Below are 10,982 nucleotides of genomic sequence, written 5' to 3' on the forward strand. Positions count from 1 at the left end.
TTTATTTATTTGTGTGTGTGTGTGTGTGTGTGTGTGTGGCCAGCTCAGCCCACCAGGGGGCGGGGCTGACTGGCATGTGGTGCTGGGGGATTGAACCGCTGTCCCTGTGTTTTGCTAAGCTTGTTCTAAGTAGGTGCTTTAGACCACTGAGCCATCTCACCAGCTCCAAAATTGCAGGTTCAGGAAAACTTGCTTTTTTCTTTTTTTTTTTTTGCGGAACCGGGGATTGAACTCAGGTCCTTGAGCTTGCCAGGGAAGCGCTTATTCCACTGAGCCATCTCCCCAGCCCGTGGCACTCCTTTTTGATGATGATGATGATGATTATTATTATTTTCTGTATTTTAGGGAAGGGTCTACAGGGTGTTCAGGGTCTCACTACTAGATTGGACTTCTAGTGATCCGCCTGTTTACAGCCTCCCAAGAGCTGGGATTACAGGCATGTGCCACCACACCCAAACTCAGCAGCTGTCTCAGTGTGCCCCTGGGGCGGGGACGGGGAGGGGGCCGGGTCAGCGGGGGGGGGGGCCCGGGGGGGCGGGGCGGGATCGAATCCCTGGCCCCCTGCGTCTGCTTGCAGGCGCTTTAATCTGCTGAGCTATTTGGTCGGCCCCCTGGCACTCTTTTTTGAACACTACCCTTTGCTTGATGTCTACCATATCACGCTTTTCGTGGATTTGCACATATGTGGCTGAAGGAGCAACCCCATATTTTCTAGAAGGCCTAGAGAACATATACTAGGCTCCCCTTCTCTTTCCCTTCCTGTATCAGTCATTTTAGCAGATTACTGGAAGATGTTGATTCAGGCCTAAAATAATATAATATTATTATTTATTATTATTGAGTGCTGAAGATTGAACCCAGGTGAGTGACACCTGCAGTTCTCGGTTAACACTCGGTTTTTAAACGCCAAATTGAAAACACGCCAGTGATTGTGCTAAGGCTGTCCTCAAACTCACCAAAACCTCAACACCGCTTAGATTTGAAGAGAGAGTGAAGAGAGCTGTAGCAAGCAGTCTCCTATGAAGCCTCTATACACAGGCACTGCACTTGCTGGTTGCTTTAGAACGAGACTCAGGCGGAGAGCAATGACAAGGGAAGGACTGGCGAGGGATCCAAGCTGCATCAGGCGTGGTCTGATCTGTTCGAGAGACTGGAGCTCTGGCCCCCCTGTGTGGGCAGCCTTAGAATTGCAAGGCCAATCGGAGGGGGGCAGGAGGGTGCACGGCTCCCGGGAGGGGCCGGAGGCGGGATGAGGGGGCGGAGCCAGGACTGGGGCGGAGCCAGGACTGGGGCGGAGCCAGGACTGGGGCGGAGCCAGGACTGGGGCGGAGCCAGGACTGGGGCGGAGCCAGGACTGGGGCGGAGCCAGGACCGGGGCGGAGCCAGGACCGGGGCGGGGCCAGGGCCGGGGCGGGGCCAGGGCCGGGGCGGGGCCAGGGCCGGGGCGGGGCCGGGCTGGTTCTGACTCCTCTGCAGAGGGCGCGGGCGGGACAAAGTTGGGGCGCGCGCGCGCGCGGATCCTAGCTCCTTTCCTTACCAGACTGCCATGGAGAAGCTGACGCTTCCTCCCCGCGGCGCGGCAGCGGTGGACGAGTACCTGGAGTATCGGAGGTGAGGCAGCGGCGGCTCCAAGCCTGCTTTTCCAGGCTCTCTCCCCACCCGGCGGGGGGCCGCGGCCCGGGACCTGGCTGAGCAGAGAGCGCTGGGGCTCTGGAAATCCGTTCTCAGGGTGTTGAGAGGCCTAGATTAAGGTCAAGTTTCATCTTTCATAGTTAATTACGCAGTTTCAGTAAGTAGCGAGCCTGTTTGAGGCTCCTTGAGAGGTGCCTCCCTCCAGAAGGGACTATTATCCAGACTGAAGGCAGGGTCCAAGCCCCGCTGCCCCCGAAGAGCCATTGCAGAACCACACGGGGAGACTCCGGGCCTGGGAAAGCGAGTAGACACCGAGTTGCAGGTTAATCGCGGTAAGGTTAGTGGTGACCTGCGGAACGTGCTCCCAGGGCCCAGCCAGGCCGGTGCTTTGGGGTGGGGTGGAGAAGGATGGAGAGTAGGGGAGAGGAGTCCCGAGCCTGGCGACGCGGCTTGCCTTTTCGGTTGAGGACTTGGTTTCTCATGCCGGGCTTGACGAAGACCCTGCCCATGTCAGGAAGTTTTGTTTTGTTTTTTCCCTGTCTGGCCGTCTCCAAAGAAAGAATTTTGGCAGTTGGTGAATGGCACATGGGGCCTACAGGAGAGGGTTGGCGGAGGATGTATGTGTGTTCAGGTAGATGAGTGGATCCTGGCTCACCTGGGACACTTGAGCAGGGGGACTACTCTACTCAATCGTGGTCGCTGCAGATTCTCAGCTCACTGCCCTGCTAATGTAGTTTTGGGTAATATTTAGAACTGCCTGGAAACGAGTGGGAAAAGTGAAGTCTAGGACCTTGATGAGAACCAGTCACAGGCTCTGTTCAGGGGAATGTTAGGCGAGCCCGGCCTTCTGGGCAGGAACTATTACCACCTGCCCAGGGCTTCCCCAGGGCAGAGCTGGCTCTAGCCTTTGGTTCTCTTCTCCCTGGGGGCAAGTCCCTGGGCAATAGACTGAGAAATTAGATATTGATATGTGAGTTGTGGGATTCAGAGCCATTTAGATAAGTAGATTGGGGGACTCCAGTTGTTTCTTGCCCAGAAAAATGCCAGGGGCAGGCCTGGTGGGAATTATTTTTGCAAGGATAAATACATAGAACACTCCTTATGGAGGGGATTATTAAGTCCTTTACTTACCTGCGAAATTTGCCAGCGGTGGGGCAAACCAGATTTGGGTGCCTAGATATAGAACGAGATGAATGAGGAAGGTAAAAAAAGATGAATTTCCACTGAAAATGAACTTTCTTTTCCCAGTGTTTTCCTTGATTTGGAGCTTTGGTGGGAGGTGGCTAGGAGAGAAAGTGTAGTCTTGGCATAAATTGGTTTAGGACTAAATGCCAGTGATTTCTTACTTAAAAGACCTGCAATTATTTAAGTATCTTTCTACCTGTTAGTACTTCTTTGGATAGTTACAATAATATGGCTTAAAACGTATTCCCAAATAAAATGCCAGTTGGTTTTACTATTTTGTGTCTAGGTTGTTTAAATAAAGAAACACGTTGATTTCACTGCACATTAGTTTTTATTTTCTGCCTCAACTAAGGGCTTCAAAATATAGAAAAATCTACATTGCACAAAAATATGCAGCATTTTACAAACAATACCTTTCATGACATTAAGAGGCGAAGAGTATCTTTTTTTTTTTTTTTTTTCTTTTTTTTTGGCAGAACTGGGGATTGAATTCAGGCCCTTGAGCTTGCCAGGCAAGCGCTTATTGTACAGAGCCATCACCCCAGCCCGGAAAGAGTATTTTATTTTATTTTTTTTGTGGAACTGGGGATTGAACTCAGGCCCTTGAGCTTGCCTGGCAAGCACTTATTCCACTGAGCCATCTCCCTGGCCCCAGGAAAGAGTATTTTTAAGGAGAAATTTCCTTCATTTTTTTCAACTTCTTTTAATTATACCTTGTTTTCCTGTAGGAAGACAAACAAAATTTTTTCCTCATAAAAATAATGAGACATTGGGGCCAGGGAGATGGCTCCATAGAATAAGCGCTTGTGTGGCAAGTACAAGGGCCTGAGTTCAATCCCGGTTCTGCAAAAAAAAAAAAAAAAAAAAAAAAAAAAAGAGGCCTTGATTTTTCCCATGGAATATATGGACCTTAAACAATGAAGCACTTGATTACACAATATATAGGTGTGAGTTTGAGCTTGTGCACATCCAAGTGTTTTTTTTTTTTTTTTAAAGCCTGCATAAGTTTAAAACTACTGGCCAAGTTTGGGGTCAGGTATGGATTTAGTCATGTCATCTCTATTTTTTTTGCGTGTGTGATGTGTATGTGTGTGTGCTTTTGGGAGGTATTATTTTTAAGAGTCTCATGCTCTACTGACTGAGCTAGTCGGGCACCTGGGATATTATTTTTAATGGAAGAAACACTAGAATTGTTTAACAGTTTAGGCTCTAGCTTTTAGTGAGAAGATGAATGTTTACTTCAAATTGGAGGAAAACTTGAGATGAATAGTTGGCGATCCTCCATTGATAAACTCTGATTAAGTAGAGTTAGATGTTATGACATCGCTGACTTAGCCTTTAAAGGTAAGAGTAGGACAGAAAAAATTGTTTTGCTTTAGTTATCGCTAGGTTCATGGTTGAAGCACTCATAAGGAAAAACAGATTAACAAGAGAAAAGCTTACAGATTTATTCAGTATTATATGACATGAGAGCCTTTCAGAAAGAAAACACACAGAAACTGGAGATCCTGTGCACTTTTATGCTTTGTGTGATGAACAATAGACAATCATGAAAAAATAAATGGAATCGCAGGGGGCTGCTTAGATTCTTGGGGTTGCTGTGTTGAGAGAAAGAGGCTCCTTGCCTGCTAATGCAGGGAGGGTACCTCTGGGATGGAGGTTGTATACTGTGTCAGGGAAGAAGAACTCACTCAGGGGAGGTGAGAGTAGCCTTCCTGCTTCTGTTGTTTTCTCAAATGCTAAGTTGCCATAGTGTTAGGATATACGTCCAAAACTTTCAGAAGCAAAACTTTATTTTCATTGTGTATCATTTGGCTATTAACATATGTCCACAGTAAAAATTCAAAGCAGACTTCCCTTTGAATATATAAGTATAGTTTAATTTTAGAGCTCAGTTTTTTAATCTGGAAAATATTCAAGGCGGAGACATATTTTTGTTGTTGTAGAATTGTTGGAGAAGATGATGGAGGAAAGCTTTTTACACCTGAAGAATATGAGGAATACAAAAGAAAAATTTTACCTATCCGCTTACAGAACAGGTTATTTGTGAGCTGGCGGTCTCCAACAGGAATTGATTGCAAGCTTGTTGGCCCAGAGACACTGTGTTTTTGTACACATAGGTAAGATATTTAATTAATTGCTATTTCTTCCCTCCTTCCCTCTCTCTCCCCATCTTTCCTTTCTTCCATCCCCCTTTTTCTTCTTCCTTTTGGGGATTGAATACAGGGCCTTTATACTAGGAACATCCACAGACTTTTTTTGGTGCATGACCATTTTACTAAGTAATTTAGTTGCCTACACTGGTCTCAAACTTGTAAGCCTCCAGCTTTAGCCTCCGAGAATCCTGGGATTATATGCATGTACCACCATGCACAGCTCTTATTGCTATTTTTCAGATGACTAGAAAATAAAAGTTGGGGGCTGGGGAGATGGCTCAGTAGAATAAATGCTTGCCTGGCAAGCACAAGGCCCTGAGTTCAATCCCCAGTTCTGGAAAAAAAAAAAAAAAGTGCCTGCTTAAAAAAAAAAAAACCAAAAAAAAAAAAACCTTAAAAAAAAAGAAAAAAAAAAGTTGTAGTGAAACATATCTTCTTTAAACATTTAAAAGCAATCATTTATATAATATAATAAAAATATTTGAAGTTTTTAAAGAGTTACAATTAAAAATTTTTGCCAGGCATGATGGTACATGCCTATAATCTCAACTCTTAAGAAGTCAAGATAGGAGCTTTAGGAATTTGAGGCCCACCTGAGCCACATAATAAGTCACTGTCTCAAAAATATCAGAAGAAGAAAAAAAATTGCTTTTCCTCTGTCATATTATAGTAGGACCCCCCTCCCATCTATTGTCTCAAGCAGTTTGTCTCTTGGAATTGGTTAAAAAATAATTATATATGGCTTTGCTGGAGGATCTTCTGGGTTGCAGAATCTGTCTACCATTGACTGAGCTAAAGGATGGATGGTCGGGCTGCAGAGAACTACTTCAATAGTTGCTTGAGTTGATCCACTAGGGTCATTGTTATGGTTTGTGTATAGTTGTCCCCCCAAAGCCTCATGCAATCTTGGGGCGGCTTTTGGAGATTGTGATTGATTGCTTTGGGTATGGATGCAGCACCTGCCCTGGGGCAGGTAATTTGCATTACAATGTAAAGTGGGAAGAGAAGCCAGCTGCTTGAGCTGCTGCTCCTCCTCCCTTGTGCTCTTGCTGTTTGCCTCCACCATGAAAGATTGCTCTCTGCCTTGCCCCACTCTGCCTTGGAGCCAGCTGAGTATGGACTGAAACCTCCAGTAACTGTGAGCTAAATAAACCTTTCCTTCCTTTATTTTGAGTGTCGGGTATTTGTTCTAGCAACGAGAGAAGAGTAACTAAGATAGTCATGTTAACCATCTACTAATAGATGCATTTCTCCTCAAATTCATTAAGTCATCCTTCTCATTTTAAGGAACTGCTATGTCAATACACTTCCTTAAACAAACAAAAGCTCAAACATATGACTTAATGACAAATGGTGATGACCAAGAAAATCCCTTGGGAAAAGTTACTTGAGGCTTTAGTCATTGACATATGTTGCCTGTATCTGAGATTTGCATTTTGCTATGTGCATGCCCCGCTTCTAATTTCACTACTGTAAAGAACAAATGACCAAACTGCTTCACAAAAAAATCACTGAGCTTATTACATGTTTTTAGGCAACAACTATTAACTATTTGTTCTAAGGAAACTATTGAAGGGTAGACTCATGAGAGACTCTTAGAATAGTTGCTATTTACAGAGTTGCAGTTTGCCAGGTGTTGTTAGGCAGTTGTTAGGATGAGTAATGTTGTATATAAACTGACTTTAAACAATCTGATGACCTCAACTGATAACACTGGAGGAACAGAGAATGAGGGATGTGTTGCTATCTCAGAATTAAAGAAATGTTCGGAAAATATGTACTATCTTTATAATTTTTATAAGAATTTAATGCCAGTTTCTTATCTGTGTTCAATTTTTATAGCATGGAATTGTCTGTTAAAAAACCCAACTCACCTTATTTATTTATTTATTTATTTATTTGTGTGTGTGTGTGTGTGTGTGTGTGTGGCCAGCTCAGCCCACCAGGGGGCGGGGCTGGCTGGCCTGTGGTGCTGGGGGATTGAACCGCAGACCCGGTGCTTTACTAAGCTTGTTCTAAGTAGGTGCCTTAGACCACTGAGTCATCTCACCAGCCCCAACCCAACTCACCTTTGATAGAGACATTTTTCTGTAATACTTGTCCCTCATAAGATCTCTATCCAGACCTTTTTTTCCCCCCACTGTTATAAACGTGATAGGTGGGAGGCAGGAGGATTGCAAGTTCAAACTTATGCTGGACAATTTAGCAATTTAGTGAAATCCTGTCTCAAAATTAAAAAAAATAATAAATAAAGGGCTGAGGAGGTAGTTCAGTGCATAGGCCTTGGGTTCAAATCTTAGTACAGAAAAAAAAATGACATCTGATTATTAAGGAAAGCGGAATAATAAATAGAAAAGTAGAACCATCTACTAATAGATGCATTTAACCTTGAGCAGCAGCTCAAGCAGCTGGCTTCTCACTGATTTCCCAAAGCCAGCTGCTGTTAATACTTTTTACTTGATTTTTTTTTTTTTTTTTGTATAGTTCATGTAATTGTTAGTTTTGTGTTTGTATAAAATCTTGAACTAGTTTTTCATGGCAGTCACAGAAATATGTTTCCACATTGTTATTTGGTAATCTTAACATTTTCAATACCTGTTTGATAAGCTAGTAGTATTCATCTTGTGTGTCCTAGATCTGTGAGCAGAGACATGGGTGCACTAGGTGGAAGGGCAGAGAAAGGAAGGCCAAACCCTAGTTCTGCTTTTATCTGTTTTATATGCAGTATTATGGTTCTGGGAAGTTTTTATTTGAAAAAAGGGTTTTATTACTAATAAGCTTGTAAACTATCCTGTAATACTTTATCTATCCCTGTGTGTGTGTGTGTGTGTGTGTGTGTGTGTGTGTGTATGTAAATAGAATTATTTTCTTAGGCTATATATTCCAGGATAAACTTTCTGGGTTAAAGAATGGACCATTTAAAGTTTCCTGAAGCATTATTAAGTGGAAATTGTTCTTTTATAAGACTTGAAAGCTACTATATATAATTGTAAATTATATAATTATAAATTACATATAGTTTAAGAAAACTTTTGTAAATTACATAATTATTATTATTATTATTTTTTTTGTGGAACCGGGGATTGAACCCAGACCCTTGCACTTGCTAGGGAAGTGCTTATTCCACTGAGCCATCTGCCCGGCCCCTGTAAATTACATAATTATGATTAAATAGTTAAAAAAAAATTTTACTAGGCAAAATATGGAATGTCATTGTTTGATATAGATCAGTGCTAAGATAAAAATATAGTATTTTACTGAGCAGCACCTATGAGAAAGAAACAATCTGTTTATTATTTATAGTGCTTTCATAAAACTTGAACTTTAAATATATTCATAGTTTATTTTATAATCAAAAGTTAAAAATTAAAGTCAGACACAGTGGTGTCTACCTGTCATGCCAGCTACTCAAGAGAAATTGAAAGTTCCGGGCATGGGCCAGGGAGATAGTTAGGCAGTCTAAGTGCCTGTCTGGCAAGCCAAAGGACCTGTTTTTTTGTTTTTTGTTTTTTTTTGACAGGTCCAGGGATTGAACTCAGGACCCTGCGCTTGCCAGACAAGCGCTTATTCTACTGAGCTATCTCCCCAGCCCCTGACCTGGGTTTATAGGCAGGTATAAAATCCCTGGTACCATATACCACGCTGGACCTGAGTGCTGTACTGGCCACTGAAACCAGGCATGGTGGTACATGCCTATACCCAGTGCTGGGGAGGCTGAGATAGGAAGATCACTATGATTCTGAGCTGCATAGCACAACCCTGTACCAAATAAATAGATATTCCAGGCCAACCTGGGCAACTTATCAAGACTCTGATCCCGAAATAATATAAAAAGGGCTGAGAATATACCTTAGTGGCAGAATACCTCCGTGTTTAATCCTGCCTACCTAAAAAAAGATGAAAATTACATTACATTACAATGAATTATATTAACACATGTTTATTGAGCTCTTTTAAAATAGCAAATATGAAAATAAATGTAAGTAATACATTTTGATTAAAAACTATTTTTATTCAGATTTTTTTCATATTTAAGATATATATCCCTATTAGTCTTCGATGAGAAGTATTTAAAGGAAATTATTTTTCTCTGTATTATTGTGAAACTTCTTAAATCAGTAAAAATTTTTAAAAAGAGTAATGATTCCCTCTAAACAAAGTTGACAGAAGTGCTGCACTGGGGGAGTTTATTTTCACCTTCTTAATAAATTGTATTTATATTTAATGGAATAGAAATTGTGATTTTTTTGGTAATACCCACCATTGTGTAACATTTCTTATTCTTCTTATTTATTTAGATATAAACAACATAAAACTGACTTTGAAACGATTCCACAGCAGCGCCCCATTGCCCTGCCATGCCGAGTGAGTGGCTGCCCATGCAGGGCTTACCATTACGTCCCTCTGAATGGTACCCAACCGATTCGCTGCAGGTGCAAACACTTTGCAGACCAGCATAGTGCTGCACCTGGTTTTGCATGTAACACATGTAAGTCATGTTATTATATATGTGCAGAATGTTTTATTTTTTGAATGTTTAATGTGTGTTTGAATCAGTTTATTCAGCTTCATATTCAGGTATTAAGCAACTGAGCAAAATTTATTGGGTACTTAGAGTTATATGCTTGATGATCATAAACGCCAGTGTCAAATAATTCAAATAATTTAAGTAATAGATTTTTAAAACTTAACCTACTCTTTTTTTTTTTTTTTTTGGTGGAACCAGGGATTGAACTCAGGCCCTTGCACTTGCCAGGGAAGAGCTTATTCCACTGAGCCATCTCCCCAGCCCATTAACCTACTCTTTATTGAGGTATAATTCACATACCATACTATTCATAAAAGTATTCAAATTCAATACTTAAATTGTTTCCTGAGAAGTGAAACCAAGAATTACATCACAATGAATAATAAATTTCATTTAATATGATTGTATTGGTAACAACATAAGCACTATAGCTTATGTATGAACTTAGACTATCATTTCATCCAGTACCTACTAGGATGTCAATGGTACAGTAGTTACCAAAATGGCATACAAAGTGGGCAAAGGAATTTAACCATTTTTTGGTGAGGATGTTGTCTAGACCTAACCTAACCTAGATTAAGTAACTGACATGAACTATCATAGTTAAAAGCTGCAAGTTTATTTTGAAAGCACTAAGACTTTTAAATACCCTCATAGTATTTGGCAACATCTAGAAACATTTTTCATTGTTAAAACTAGGGTTGGGGGTGCAAATGATGTGGCAGGCAGGAGGCAGAAATGCTATAAAACATCCTATGAAAGGCAGAGGAAGGTTCTCCCCACAGCAAAGAATTACTTGGCTCCAAATGGCAAGAGTGCCAATGTTGAGAAAGCCTGTTTTAAACTGTCTAAAATATGATCCAATATAAAATGCTCCCAGCATAGGAACTTGTTGATAAGTCACACATCTATCACACATTGTCACAGTATTTAATAACAAGTTCACAAGGAGGCAGCATTGGTGTAGCATTATGTGGAAATTACAAAAACTGGCTTTGGTGCAAAAAAGACCAAAAATAGTTTCAACCAATTTTAGCAAATCCCAGCCTAAGTTGTAATTCCAGCAATAGCCTCTCTGTTAGAATTGTGAAGAATATTAAATTAGAAAGATTTTCTAAAAGGCTTGGCACTGGGACTGGGACTTAGTAAAATCACAATCGATTTCAAATAAATAAAAGGTACATAGGTTTTGGCAGATGTGGTGGCACACACCTGTGATCCTAGCACTTGGGATGCTGAGGCAGGATAACCACAGAGAGTTCAAGGCCAACCTGGATTTCATAGAGAGTTCAAGTCCAGACTGAATTACAGAGCAAGACCCTGTCTCAAAAATCAAAGCAAAACAACAGAAAAAGAATGCAGGTTTCTTCTACTACTGAATCCAATATTTCACCAAAACTAGATTTCTTCTTTTTTTTTTTTTAATTTTATTTGTGTGTGTGTGTGTGTGTGTGTGTGTGTGTGTGTGTGTGGCCAGCTCA

The 10,982-nt window shown here is 41.5% G+C and overlaps 1 protein-coding gene across 2 annotated transcripts in view; it reads left to right on the forward strand.

The window, feature by feature from the left end:
* The first annotated feature begins 1,496 nt into the window (after positions 1-1,496).
* Positions 1,497-10,982, forward strand: part of Fam221a (family with sequence similarity 221 member A) — a 36,216-nt gene continuing 26,730 nt past the window's right edge. For both annotated transcript variants that reach the window (XM_023709903.1, XM_023709904.1), the window contains exons 1-3: positions 1,497-1,611; positions 4,764-4,937; positions 9,272-9,462. In XM_023709903.1, coding sequence (XP_023565671.1) covers positions 1,547-1,611; positions 4,764-4,937; positions 9,272-9,462 — 430 coding nt within the window. In that variant the 5' untranslated portion in view covers positions 1,497-1,546. The remainder of the gene's footprint in view (positions 1,612-4,763; positions 4,938-9,271; positions 9,463-10,982) is intronic.

The sequence above is a fragment of the Octodon degus genome, unplaced genomic scaffold, assembly GCF_000260255.1.
Source record: "Octodon degus isolate 3935 unplaced genomic scaffold, OctDeg1.0 scaffold00015, whole genome shotgun sequence".
In the NCBI taxonomy this organism is placed as follows: domain Eukaryota; kingdom Metazoa; phylum Chordata; class Mammalia; order Rodentia; family Octodontidae; genus Octodon; species Octodon degus.